Source organism: Staurois parvus, unplaced genomic scaffold (genome assembly GCF_062004578.1).
Source record: "Staurois parvus isolate SC_StPar_1 unplaced genomic scaffold, SC_StPar_1.0 ptg000441l, whole genome shotgun sequence".
NCBI lineage: Eukaryota > Metazoa > Chordata > Amphibia > Anura > Ranidae > Staurois > Staurois parvus.
In genome coordinates, this window is record NW_028318237.1 from 625,654 (window position 1) to 640,925 (window position 15,272).

General features: G+C 42.3%; 1 protein-coding gene across 2 annotated transcripts in view; it reads right to left on the minus strand.

The window, feature by feature from the left end:
- Nucleotides 1-15,272, minus strand: part of PDE4B (phosphodiesterase 4B) — a 545,522-nt gene that overhangs the window by 158,633 nt on the left and 371,617 nt on the right. For both annotated transcript variants that reach the window (XM_089687949.1, XM_089687950.1), the window contains one exon: nt 1,891-2,085. In XM_089687949.1, coding sequence (XP_089544075.1) covers nt 1,891-2,085 — 195 coding nt within the window. The remainder of the gene's footprint in view (nt 1-1,890; nt 2,086-15,272) is intronic.

Genomic DNA, 15,272 nt, shown 5'->3' on the forward strand with positions numbered 1-15,272 from the left:
ACCAGGAAAAGTGAGACTCCTTCCGCTGTGTCCATGACTTGCTTTGGATAGGAAGGGAAAGGCTAAAACCCCTGTCAGATTTTATATCTAATTAGGGCTCAGATAGAGATTTCCCTTCCCTTCCTGTTTTGGGTACAACATTTTACAAAATAGGAAGTGAAGGAAACTCTGCAATAAGAAAAAGAATAAAAATCATAGTAAAGATGTTGGCCAGCACATCTGGAAAAGTGCAATACCAAGTTTATCATCGTTCTATAAAGACTCAACTTTTCGGGGACTTGAAGGACACCTTTCTCATGGTAATGAAAGAGACTAGAAAGGGATCCTTTGTGTCCCCTGGAATGTTGGGTCTTTATGGAATAACTCTACGTTTTATTTTTTTATTGATGGATATGCCGGATATCTTCTTTATTTGGATCTGCACAGCACCACCTTAAGCCCAGGAATTAGTACGGCACATATTGATGACAAAAAATAAAAAGCTGACGGGGACCTCTGATGTGATGGGGGGGGGGGGGGGTTCTGATGTAATAGTGGATCTTAGATGTAGTGGGGGGGGGGGCTCTGATGTGATGGGGAGGCCCTGATGTAATGGTGAATCTCAGATGTAATGGGGGGGGGGGGGCTGATGTGATGCGGAGGCTCTGATGTAATGATGAACCTCAGATGTAATGGGGGGACCTCTGATGTTATGGGGGGGTTCTGATGTGATTGGGGGGCTCTGATGTAATTGTGGATCTCAGATGTAATGGGAGAACCTCTGATGTGATGGGGGGGGGGGTTCTGATGTGATTGGGGGGCTCTGATGTGATTGGGGGGCTCTGATGTAAAAGTGGATCTCAGATGTAATGGGGGAACCTCTGATGTGATTGGGGGGAGGGGGTTCTGATGTGATGGGGAGGATCTGATGTAATAGTGGATCTCAGATGTAATGGGGGGAACCTCTGATGTGATGGGGGGGGGGGTCTTGATGTGATGAGTAGGCTCTGATGTAATGGTAAATCTCAGATGTAATGGGGGGCCTCTGATGTGATGGGGAGGCTCTGGTGTAATAGTGGATCTCAGATGTAATGGGGGGGGCTCTGATGTAATGGTGAATCTCAGATGTAAAGGGGGGACCTCTGATGTGATGGGGAGGCTCTGATGTAATGGTGAATCTCAGATGGGGCTTTCTGATATGAAGTTAAACATCTATTCCTCCTGGTGCAGAGTGTGCCCTCTTGTCTTTTGTAATGACCTTCAAATAAACAATGTCACCAGGACAGGGAATGATGGAAAGACCAAAATCGCGACTAAAAAAAAATTATAGCAACAAGGGGGCTAACCAGCAGCCTATGTGATAGCATGGGCAGGTGACATGTTCTCTTTATGGGGACATCGGGGGTCTATTAGACTCTCCATGTCCCCCTGCCCTCCAATGCAGCTGTTCAAGCAGAGATCACAGTATATGCATTGTGGTGCGCTTTACTGCACTGGACTCTACTGTATAATGCATTCACAAAGGCATGGCATTACAAAGCCGGTGTGTTGTCAGGTGCTGAGGTAATGTGCTCCTCCTAGATTGTAAGCTCCATGGATCAGGACCCTCCTATCCCTCTTGTATTGAACTGTATTGTTGCTGTATTGTCTCCCGTTATATTGTAAAGCTCTGAGCAAACTGTTGGTGCCATAAATCCTGTATAATAATAATAATAATATAAATCCTGTATAATAATGATAATAATGTGTTCTAACGCCTGCATTTTAAAGTGTGATTGGCGCCTAAATGAACATTAAAGGCTGAGTAACTGAAGAAGGGGGAGGGAGTTATCAAAACTGCTGAATTCCACTTTACAGCTGCAAAGAAGGCATTTGGATCCACCAACAGATATCCATGGACTTCAAACTTACTGCTCACTTGCAGCCGAGGAGTTCCTGGACATGGTCTTTGGTGAGAGGTCATAGTCGCTGTCCGAGCGGTACAGGAAGGACTCCCGTCTCTGGTTGTGGCTGGGGAAATTGGTGTGGAGCACCAGTCCAGAACCGGGACTGGCCTGGTGGTCCAGGGGGCTGCGTCCTGCATTTGGGCCATTTTCAACATCAAAACTGAAAAAAAAGAGAAAAAAACTGATAAGCAACATAAACATGAAAGAGAAACATGGAGGTTCATCTCTAACACTTGGCGAGGATGTCCTAGCAGCCTGTGATGGTAAGTCTGTCTGAAGACAAACATTGGAGAATCATTCATTTAACCAGTTTTTGGCCATTTCTTCAATTGTTGTCTATGCATAAAAACAGCCCAGTAAAATAATTCTCCTGACAATTAACAAGTTTTCTCCTTGCGTTTTCTTGCAAATTCTTTCCAATAATTAAAGATGGACAGAAGGTCAGAAACCTGGGCAACTGACATTGAGCATGTGATGAGGAAACATATATTCAGCAGCAGGGGCGGACTGACCATTTGGAAACTCGGCACTGCCCGAGGGCCCGGGGTCAGTAGGGGGCCCCATGAGATGCCCCTGGTACCTTTTTCATAGGCTTTTTTGAGTTTGGGCAAGGACACAGGGGCCCCATGATCCCCTATTGCCCGGGGGCCCCATGAGTTGTCAGTCCGCCCCTGTTCAGCAGTTAGATTCACTAGAAACGAATTGTCAAAAGACCGATTCAGACACACAGGCAACTGATGTTATGGGCATAGCTTGACTTTCCTTTTAAAAGTCAAGTATGGACCCAACCCCTCCTACCTTTGGAGACTCCCTGTTGGTTAAATAAGGCTTCACATCACTTTTAATGACCAATAGAAAGGATTTGGAGGTATGTGTTGGGGAGACAGTAAGCAGAGCTTTTAGAGAAAGCCAAGATTTACATCCAATTATAGACTGTACTACTATTTGCTTTACAGAAAGTAACCCCTGCTTCTCCTATGTGTTTATATGCATAATATAACAATAATTATAATAATTGCTTGCATATAATAATAACTACAATAATAATAATAATAATAACAATAACAACAGTAGTAATAATAATAATAGCATATTTAATAATAAATCATTATTATTATTATTATTAGTAGTAGTAGTAGTTATTATTATTATGATTAATAATAATAATAAAAATAATAGCAGCATATTTAACAATTTTATAATAATATTAATAATTATGGCATGTTTAACAATAAATTATTAATATTATTATTATCAGTAGTAGTAATAGTAGTAAATATAATTATTATTATTATTAATAATAATAATAATAATAATAATAATATCAGCATATTTGACCACTGTTTTTATTGGTAATAAATAATATTATCAATAATAATGTGTGCACAATAAAATACTACTACTACTAATATTTTACCCTGCAAGCCAACATTGCAACTTCCTTAGGCAGACCCTTAAAAATGGACACAAAACAGCCAAAATGGGGTTACAGTGTGAATTAGAGCAATCATTTTAATAAATAGGACCTCTCTTACTTTCTGCATTATACAGTATATACCATTGATGAGTTTTAAATCAGGCATGCTTTACTGTATATTCCAGATTTTGCTGTCCCTGGGAGCACAGAAGATGTTAGCTGACTGGGAAAAAGATATCTACGCACCTTTTGGTGCTCATTTTTCTAACTTGTGTTCGGTTATAAAGTATAGCACCATTACACATTCACATTGAAGACAGGCTATAATGGCTTTTGGGCCACTGTATTGATTTATTTATATTAATTTACATATTGATTGCTTATATATATTTTTAATTATTTGTAAAGAATCTTTATTTTTTATAAAAATCCCTTTATTTTTTTGGTGCACAACATCCAGTTTGTAAAACTTGCTAGGTATTTCTAACAAGAAAGTCCAGCTCTGCCTGCTTCCTGGCAGCCTGTGTAACACTGAGTGAAATAGACGGTAGTCTGTCTGCTAGTGTCCCTTCTTTATATCATTTAGCAGTCAGTGTAAAGTTCTTCTGTTAATCACGTCTGGTTTTTTTTTCAGTAAATTTGCTGTTAATAGAGTTTCCAGAATGCTATTTCCCCTACATAGAGTGCCATCTGCTATCTGCAAATAGTAAGCATGAAAAATGTATTATATCATATTTACTTTATTAAGCATAAATAACGCTTTTTTAATTTACTAATTAAGTCTGTGGTCTAACAATCATATCTTCTGGTGTGACAAGCTCCTTACCCCAGACATTTGTAGACAACATAGGAATAGATAAGTTCGGATATCCCATATGGAAGAAAAATATATTTGAAATATATTTTAAAAAAATTCTTCCCAAATATATTGCCATATATTTGAAATGCTACAATTTTGGCCATACTCAATATATTTCAAAATATATTTCAATAAATATATATAAACTGCATGTTGAAATGCGTTTTTATTACAAAATATTTTTAAAAATAAATTTCAAATATACTGTATGTCTTTAAAAATACAGATCTACATTTTTAGTACGCGTTTAGAAATATATCTAAAAATATACATTTTAAATTACTTTTTTATACGTTCAAAAAATCTGAAGAATGTATTTAAAAAATATATATTTAAAAAAATATATATTTTTAAAATATATTCTTCAGATTTTTTTTTAACATATTTCAAAGTTATTTTAACATATATTATTATTACATATATTTGTAAATGCATTCCAAAAATGCAGATTTGTACTTTCAAAGACATACAGTATATTTGAAATGTATTTTAAAAAAAAATTTTCATGCAGTATATATATATATGTGTGTGTATATATATATATAGAAATTAAATATATTTTGAAATATATTAAATATGGCCAAAATTGTAGCATTTCAAATATATGTCAGTATATTTGGGAAGAATATTTTTGCAATATATTTCAAATATATTTTTCTTCCATGTGGGATACAACAGAAGCTCTATCCAGGATGTAGATTATTGAGCAGCTACTGGTTTCTACTTAGACGAGTTTTCCCTATGCAAACAGCAGCTAATCCTACACACACATCGCGTCACGTGTTGCAAACTGTTGACACAATTATAGGTTTCTGTACCGGAGAGCGCACTGCTGAGTGTATTTACCAACAGGGCGTGCTGCTTTGTGGCCTACGTAAATCCAGATGAAGTATCGCAAACTTGTGTATTTGTTTACAACTAAGCTTTGTGATGAAGGCGTCCACAAAACCACAACATAAAAATCATGTGTTTAACTGTATAAAATGTGGTTTAAAAAAAATCATACTTACAATTGTATAAAATGTGGTTTAAAAAAAATCCTGTGTGTTATTGTATAGAATGTTTAAAAAAAAGAAAAAAAAACATGAAATTGCACGCATATTTGAATGTAACAGAGATGTGACAGATTGTGCAAACCAATGTACAGTGCACTGCAAGTGATTATTGAAAAGCAGACAGCAATACACCAAACCATCAGCAGAGGGCAGATCTGCACTACAAATGCACTAACTCTTCTGTTGTGAGGGGAAATCTCTCCAATGGGGACAACAATAAAAAAGCAATAAAAACCAGATAGATGTTCTAAGATTCTAAGTTCTACCCCTTTCTCAGTCCCATAACCAAAAACAATATTGTCCAGAGTTTCCCTTTAATTGGTCATGCTAGAGGGATCTGGTGCCTTGTAGGTTATAAATGCGTATTTATAAAAAGCACAACTTCCCTACCATCACCAACTATGTCCTGAAATGAGCTCCCCACTATGCATGGATGTAATCATTTCCCGTATTGGATGCAGGTGGGTTTATGAAAATTAGGATTTCAGACTGAAAGGCCCAAATTAAGTTTGTCAAATGCTGAAAATGTGGTTCAAAAGTCAGGACTGGGGAATGTATTGGAAGACATGTAAGAAATTGTGATCTCATTTTTCCAATGAAGAAAATAAATTTAGATGGTGGGGAGGGTAGGAGGTGGTAATAAAAGGCTTGTTCTAGCAAACAGCAATTTGGATATCACCATTACGTTGTGAATGGATAGGCTGCATTCTCAGTGATGTCACCAGTCTCTAGTGAATGGATAGGCTGCATTCTCAGTGATGTCACCGGTCTCTAGTGAATGGATAGGCTGCATTCTCAGTGATGTCATCGGTCTCTAGTGAATGGATAGACTGCGTTCTCAGTGATGTCACCGGTCTCTAGTGAATGGATAGGCAGCATTCTCAGTGATGTCATCGGTCTCTAGTGAATGGATAGGCTGCGTTCTCAGTGATGTCACCGGTCTCCAGGGAATGGATAGGCTGCGTTCTTAGTGATGTCACCGGTCTGTAGTGAATTAATAGGCTGCATTCTCAGTGATGTCACCGGTCTGTAGTGAATGGATAGGCTGCATTCTCAGTGATGTCACCGGTCTCTAGTGAATGGATAGGCTGCATTCTCAGTGATGTCATCGGTCTCTAGTGAATGGATAGACTGCGTTCTCAGTGATGTCACCGGTCTCTAGTGAATGGATAGGCAGCATTCTCAGTGATGTCATCGGTCTCTAGTGAATGGATAGGCTGCGTTCTCAGTGATGTCACCGGTCTCCAGGGAATGGATAGGCTGCGTTCTTAGTGATGTCACCGGTCTGTAGTGAATTAATAGGCTGCATTCTCAGTGATGTCACCGGTCTGTAGTGAATGGATAGGCTGCATTCTCAGTGATGTCACCGGTCTCTAGTGAATTAATAGGCTGCATTCTCAGTGATGTCACCGGTCTGTAGTGAATGGATAGGCTGCATTCTTAGTGATGTCACCGGTCTGTAGTGAATGGATAGGCTGCATTCTTAGTGATGTCACCGGTCTGTAGTGAATGGATAGGCTGCATTCTTAGTGAGGTCACCGGTCTGTAGTGAATTAATAGGCTGCATTCTCAGTGATGTCACCGGTCTGTAGTGAATGGATAGGCTGCATTCTTAGTGATGTCACCGGTCTGTAGTGAATGGATAGGCTGCATTCTCAGTGATGTCACTGGTCTGTAGTGAATGGATGGCTGCATTCTCCGTGATGTCACTGGTCTCCAGGGAATGGATAGGCTGCATTCTCAGTGATGTCACTGGTCTGTAGTGAATGGATAGGCTGCATTCTCAGTGATGTCACTGGTCTGTAGTGAATGGATGGCTGCATTCCCAGTGATGTCACTGGTCTGTATTGAATGGACAGTCTGCATTCTCAGTGATGTCACCGGTCTCTATTGAGTGGATAGGCTGCATTCTCAGTGATGTCACTGGTCTCTATTGAGTGGATAGGCTGCATTCTCAGTGATGTCACTGGTCTCCAGGGAATGGATAGTCTGTATTCCCAGTGATGTCACTGGTCTCTAGTGAATGGATAGGCTGTATTCTCAGTGATGTCACCGGTCTCCAGGGGATGGATAGGCTGCATTCTCAGTAATGTCGCCGGTGTCTAATAGATGGATAGGCTGCATTCTGAGTGATGTCACTGGTCTCCAGTGAATGAATAGGCTGCATTCTTAGTGATGTCACTGCTCTCCAGGGAATGAATAGACTGCATTCTTAGTGATGTCACTACTCTCCAGGGAATGAATAGGCTGCATTCTTAGTGATGTCACAGCTCTCCAGGGAATGAATAGGCTGCATTCTGAGTAATGTCACTGGTCTCCAGTGAATGAATAGGCTGCATTCTGAGTAATGTCACTGGTCTCCAGTGAATGAATAGGCTGCATTCTTAGTGATGTCACTGCTCTCCAGGGAATGAATAGGCTGCATTCTCAGTGATGTCGCTGGTCTCTAATGGATGGACAGGCTGCATTCTCAGTGACATAACTGCTGTCATTGCATTGATTGGCTGCATTAGTTGGTCCCTAGTGACCTCACTGCCTGTTCTGTAACAATAACATAGCCACACACTTATATTATTTATAGTTGTACCATTTTTTTATTAAATCTGAATATATTTCATTCCAGTCTATTTTTAAAATAATCTGTATTATCCTCCTACTGAGAGGATATTTCTCTCTGCAACTTTTATATAGCAACAGCCATCAAAGCACCTTAATTACGAGTCATCCTACACGGGATCCGAGAGGGATTGAAGAAAATAGGATCAAAGCGGCAGAAGACAGAGGAAATGCTAATTAGTACATAATTAATTTAGGCTGATTTTCAGACTGGATCCGGCTACCCAGACAACAGATGAGAAAACTTGCGGTGTAGAATACGTGACCTTTGCCAGTTCAACGTGTGCACATTATACAAGAGAAGGACTCCGCACTGTCTGGAGATCGCAGACTGGTGTCAGAGGGAGATATAATGTCCCGGATGACATCACAGAGTGAAAACTACCACCAAGCCTTTAAACATTCATTGGATGACAGTTAATGACCACTAGAAGGTGACTGTGCAGTGCTTCCTATCCTCCAACCAAGGCCATCGTTACCATATGGGACACGTGGGCCAGTTCCTAGTGCAGTACGTTAAAGAACCCTGTAAGAACAAAAATAGGTTCTGCTAACTTACATTTTTTCTATGAGGTGCAAGGTTTAGGTCTGACATCGTAATTCTTCTTGCTCTATTTGATCAGCAACAAGACGTTGAATATCATGTTACATAACTAGGTTAAAGCCCAACTGAACCCTCCTAAAAACCCTACCCTTGTGAGTAACAGCTAGAGCCCTCACCTTGCCGGGAGGAGGGCTCAGCGCTAACTCATCGGGGGTGTGAGCAGGGGTGGACTGACAACTCATGGGGCCCCCGGGCAATAGGAAATCATGGGGCCCCTGTGTCCTCGCCCACACTCTAACCACACCCAAAAAAGCCTATGAAAGGTACCAGGGGCATCTCATGGGGCCCCCTACAGTGCCCAAGTGGCTAAATGATCAGTCCGCCCCTGGGTGTGAGCTTTGTTGATTGGAGAGCTCAAATTCTAACTTACAGGAGGCATTAACTTTGCTGAGTGAAGGGCCCAAGCTCTAACTTACAGGAGGCATGAGCTTTGCTGAGTGAAGGGCCCAAGCTCTAACTTACAGGAGGCATGAGCTTTGCTGAGTGAAGGGCCCAAGCTTTAACTTACAGGAGCCATGACCTTTGCATAGTAAAGGGCTCAGGGCTAACTTACAGGAGGAGTGAGCTTTGCCATGTGAAAGGCTCAGGGCTAACTTACAGGAGGTTTGAGCTTTGCTGTGTGAAATGCTCAAGGCTAAGTTACAGGAGGAATCAGGTTTGTCGTGTGAAGGGCTCACGGCTAACTTACAGGAGGTGTGAGCCTTGCCCTGTGAAGGGCTCAAGGCTAAGTTACAGGAGTAGTCAGATTTGCTCTGTGAAGGGCTCAGGGCTAACTTACAGGAGGCATGAGCTTTGCCCAGTGAAGGGCCCAAGCTCTAACTTACAGGAGGCATGAGCTTTGTCAAGTGAAGGGCCCAAGCTCTAACTTACAAGAGGTGTGAACTTTGCTGAGTGAAGGACTCAAGCACTAATTTAAAGGAGGCATGACCTTTGCATAGTAAAGGGCTCAGGGCTTACTTACAGGGGATGTGAGCTTTGCCGAGTGAAGGGCCCAAGTTCTACCTTACAGGAGGCAGGAGCTTTGGCCAGTGAAGGTCTCCAGCTGTAAAACACAGGAGGTGTGAGCTTTGCTGAGTGAAGGGGGCTCAAGCTCTAACTTAAAAGGTGGCATGAGCTTTGCCCAGTAAAGTTTTCCAGCTCTAACTTCCAGCTCTGATTCACAGGGGACATTATCTTTGCTGAGTGGAGGGCTCTAGCTTTGACTTCCAAGGGATGTGAGCTTTATTGGTTGGAGGGCATCCATGGGGCATGAGCTGAGTGGAGGACTTTAGCTCTAACTCACAGGCGGTATGAGCTTTGATGATTGGAGGTCTGTAGCTCTCACTTGAAGGTGATGTGAGCTTTAATGAGTAGAAGGCTCCAACTCTGAATAACAGGGGTATGAGCTTTGATGAGTAGAGGGCTCCAACTCTGAATAACAGGAGTATGAGCTTTGATGAGTAGAGGGCTCCAACTCTGAATAACAGGGGTGTGAGCTTTGATGAGTAGAGGGCTCCAACTCTGAATAACAGGGGTGTGAGCTTTGCTGAGTAGAGGGCTCCAACTCTGAATAACAGGGGTGTGAGCATTGCTGAGTAGAGGGCTCCAACTCTGAATAACAGGGGTGTGAGCTTTGCTGAGTAGACGGCTCCAACTCTGAATAACAGTGGTATGAGCTTTGAAGAGTAGAGGGCTCCAACTCTGAATAACAGGGGTATGAGCTTTGATGAGTAGAGGGCTCCAACTCTGAATAACGGGTGTGAGCTTTGTTGAGTAGAAGGCTCCAACTCTGAATAACAGGGGTGTGAGCTTTGATGAGTAGAGGGCTCCAACTCTGATGAGTAGAGGGCTCTAGGTCGGACTCACAAGGGGCAGATCAGACATCTGCTCACACATGGAGTACAGAGGTCCGGCTCTGCTGCATAATGGTGGTGGACAGACTTTAATATGGCCTTGGGCTGATTTACTTTGCATTGTGCTATGTAGGTGAATGGCACCATACAGCATAACACTGTGTTTGATTAATTCCTGCTCATAAAATACTGTGCTCCAAAGGGGTGTACAGGGTGAGAGGTGAACTGGTTAATAATCTTCCAAAATCATGGACAGCCCAGCCAATGAAGAAATCCAGCATTATATTTTTGTGTTCGGTATCCATTCCTCCGAAGGTCAAGTGATCCATTACTTTCATGAATAAGAAAAGCCGAATCAGATGAATAATTTATCTGTAAACAGGTCAGCCGCGCAGAAAACACCTAATTATTACACATCAATGACTGCAACTCAATCCCAGGGGAGACTCCTCTGCAGGGCGATCCACATTCGGTGACAAGGCCACCAAAACATGGAAGCCTGTCAGTCTGTAGTCATCTCAGAGCACATGGCGACCAGGAAGTCGCTGTGACCGTGTCAGATTTGCCCCGTCTTTAGTTCACTTCTTACATCTGATCCTAAAAACTCATCCTGCCTTAAAGCCGAACTCAGAATACGAAAATTTTCATTTAAATATATTTCTAAATAGCAGCAAAGAATATAAATCCACTTTATATGTGTAACAAATACACAATGTACGGTCTGATCAATGGCGGAGAGGAGCAAAAAATAAAAAAAGTGATGAAGATTTAACCCTTGCTAACTCTACCTAAAATTAAAAGAAAAAAAACCCCAAACATTTTGTCTGAATTTCGCCGTGAAAAAAAAAAATTGTTCATATGAAGCCATTAGAAGAAGTTGGATTATGAATTATTTAATCATAAAAGTGATAAATACTAAAGAAACTTTCAAAACCTTCCTGAGAGCGAGCGTGGAGACATCCGCTCAGGAAATTCATATTGTTTATTGCGACATCAGAGTGGAATTTGTCTCAGCCGGATTTTATTGCTCTTGATTAGCCTAATAAATGGCAATAACGATCGGGAAGATTTAGGCTGACAATTGGGAGATGCTAATTGCGGAATGAGCGATCAGAGAAGGTATTGGAATCTGCAGAGGATGGCGGGGGGCAAATTTGCTCGAAGACATATTCAGACGAATATTTTATGGAATGGCATTAATAAATCCAGCCTGATGTCATTACCGCCAGTCAGTGGCGCAGCTGGGAGAGGGGCCAGGAGCCGCGTTGCGATTCCTGTTCCGTGCCAAAACCAACAAGGGAACAACCTGCGTAAATAAAGTGCGTCTCCTACTGTGCCAGGGGAAGAGCAGGATACACGATCGTCATCAAATATCTGAACACCTCTACACCAGGGGTCGGCACCTAACCTGATATAGGTGTGGCCCCTGGCATCATCTAAGGGCCGTACATAATATTCAGTGAATTTTTGGTACTAAAAGCCACCAGAGACCGCAGACCTGGAACAGGAGGTGGTCAGAGATTACAGACATGGAGCAGGAGATGGTCAGAGACCACAGACATGGAGCAGGAGATGGTCATAGTCCGCAGACATGGAGCAGGAGATGGTCCAAGACCGCAGACATGGAGTGGGAGAAGGTCAGAGACTGCAGGCATGGAACAGGAGATGGTCAGAGACCACAGACATGGAGCAGGAGATGGTCAAGGTCCGCAGACATGGAGCAGGAGATGGTCCGAGACCGCAGACATGGAGCAGGAGATGGTCAGAGACCACAGAAATGGAACGGGGGGTGGCCACAGACCACAGACATGGAACAGGAGATGGTCAGAGACCACAGACATGGATCAGGAAATGGTCCGAGACTGCAGAAAAGGAACAAGAGATGATCAGAGACCGCGGACATGGAACAGAAGATGGTCAGACACCGCATCATGGAACAGGAGATGGTCAGACACCGCAGACATGGAACAGGAGATGGTCAGAGACCAGAGAAATGGAACGGGGGGTGGCCACAGACCACAGACATGGAACAGGAGATGGTCAGAGACCACAGACATGGATCAGGAAATGGTCAGAGACTGCAGAAAAGGAACGGGGGGTGGCTACAGACCACAGACTTGGAACAGGAGATGGTCAGAGACCACAGACATGGAACAGGAGATGGTTAGAGACCGCAGAAATGGAACGGGGGGGTGGCCACAGACCACAGACATGGAACAGGAGATGGTCAGAGACCACAGACATAAAATAGTAGATGGTCAGAGACCACATACAAAACAGGAAATGGTTAGAGACCGCAGACATGGAATAGGAGATGGTCAGAGACCGCAGACATTAAATAGGAGATGGTTAGATACCGCATAAAAGACGTAAAAACATAAAAGAGGAAAGCGATGTGCAGAGCAGAAACAAAGTATACAAGATAGTGCAGCAGTAAACCCAATAATTCATCTACCAGAAGCCTGTCCAAAAATAGATTTTTCTTTCACTGGCAGGAGAAAACACCAAAATATGGACTACTATCAGCTAAGATGCTGAGACCTTCACAGTAGGTGGCAAAGGGCCCACATCACTCAGATGTCTCATCCCCCTGCTCCTGTAAATGGTTCTCTCTTTTACTTACAATTCTCATCCCCCTGCTCCTGTAATTGGCTGTTTTATTCAGAAGTCTCATCTCCATGTTCACACATTTATCTCCCTCTTCCTCCCCTGTCATTCAATTAGCCCCCTCTTTTACCTGTAATTCACACCACCACCACCACCCCCATCCCCCCCGCTTCTGTAATTGGCTCAGTATTTCATTCAGAATTTTCATCCCCCTGCTCCTGCAATTAGCTCTTTTTTTCCTGGCATTCCCCGTTCCTTGCTCCTGTAATTAGCTTTCTGCCCCAATGGGTAAAATATTATAGGACAGTAAACCTATAATATTTTTTTTGCTGCCCATAGGAGTATTTGCTGGGACTTGTAGTTCCCCAGCAGTGAAAGAGTCCAGGTTGAACCCCATACACCGAACAATGTGCAGATGTGACTCAACCTCCAGCAGCAAGCAGGAACAGATGTATTAATAGATTACTTTTACACGGCTGTCATGTTTTTCACATCATCACATGTCCTAATTAAGCAGTTAAACACAACACACCGTGCGTCCATTACGCTCCAGCTGAGTCTTCGCAGCTCAGGAAGAGACTATAACGCCTTTCACATACTTTGAGTTATTCCGGTTCTGTTTTACATCAAACTGATTTTGACCGTCACAGCTTTACGTGCTCACTGAACCACTCCTTTATTATTGTATTATGCATATCAATTTGTAGTGGCTCCCTCTAGTGGCCAACTACAGATCAGGTAGCCAGGCTACATTTCTGCTAAACATGTTGCAAGAACAGAATTCCAATCTCAGGGTCTAGTTATAAAAAACAAATTGCTGTGTTAATGCTTGAGAATACACAAAGCCGAAGCAGTGGAGATTTATTAAAACTGGAGCACTCAATCTAGTGCAGCTGTGCATAGTAACCAATCAGCTTCTAACTCCAGTTTGTTCAAATAGGCTTTGACAATACAACCTGGAAGCTGATTGGTTTCTAAGCAGAGCTGCACCAAAATATGCACTCTCCAATTTTTGTAAATCTCCCCAAATGTGTCTAAAATGTGTATTTCCTATGATCATCAGTGCCATCTAGTGGCCATAATGTGATCATTTCTTAAATGTGTTTTCTTAACCACTTGCCCTCCAAAGGATTTACTCCAACCCATCCCCCTCCCGTCCTGATCAGGCCATTTTTTGCGTTACTTTAACTGATAACTGTGCGGTCATGCAACGCTGCACCCAAATGAAATTTACATCCTTTTTTTCCCACGGCAAAATGTATTCTGCTCCGTGTCTTTGCTAAAAAAAAATCCAAATACGTGTAAATTAATTGGTTTACCTGAAAGTTATAGCGTCTACAAATGGCGATATATACTGGATTTATTTATTTTTTTAATTTTTACTAGTAATGGTGGGGATCAGCGACTTATAGCGAGACTGTGACAGGCATTCTGATACTGGGGGGGGAACTGACATCCCCAGTGACAGCAATACAGTGATCAATGCTAATAAAAAGCACAGTTAAAAAGGTTAACTGTGTGCTGGGTGTGTGCTTTACACTGAAGGCACACTGCTTTGCATGGTTCTGCTATGCAGAGCCATGCAAAGCAGTGAGCAGGAGCTGACAGGGGAGAGAACTGTATTGTTTACATACAGCTCTCTCTCTCCATCGGTAATGCTCCGTGATCACCGGGTCCTGGCGAGTAATCACCGGTCGGGACCCGGGGATTGACTGCCGAGGCCGCTGATAGCGGTGCGGGTAGGGTGTGCGCAACCTGGAAATGCAAAATCACGTATATATATATATATATATATATATATATATGTGATTTTGCACACCCCTGCCACCCTGATTGAGTTGCTCATCATTTTTTGGATTGATTATTTGGGACTGAGTCACCTTTTTTATACATCAGTGTCATTGACTATTGTCACTAGCACTTTATAGCTGTTTTTTGCGGCCAGTACTTTCACTTGATTTTTTGCACTAATCATATGTATTTATATAAGTTTTATTTCAGGTACTTATATAGCGCCGTCAATTTACGCAGCACTTTACATATATATTGTACATGACTATTGCACCAGAGATAGGCTCGTCCACTTCCCCATTACCACCATTACCGTTCCGCACCAACCCCCTTCCCCTTAACCAATTCTACTAACAAAAGACAGAACACCAATTTTGGAGTAAATGGCCAACATGGCCTTTTAATAACAACTCAAGTTACAATACACCAACCATTCCTTATAACAGAAAAACCCCCAGAATTGTTGTTGGTCTTCGAAGGCACCCGAAAATGATCCGAAATGCACCTGCGGACAACCATATACACTAGGCCTCCAGCCGCTACCAACCAGCTCGGAGACAACCATA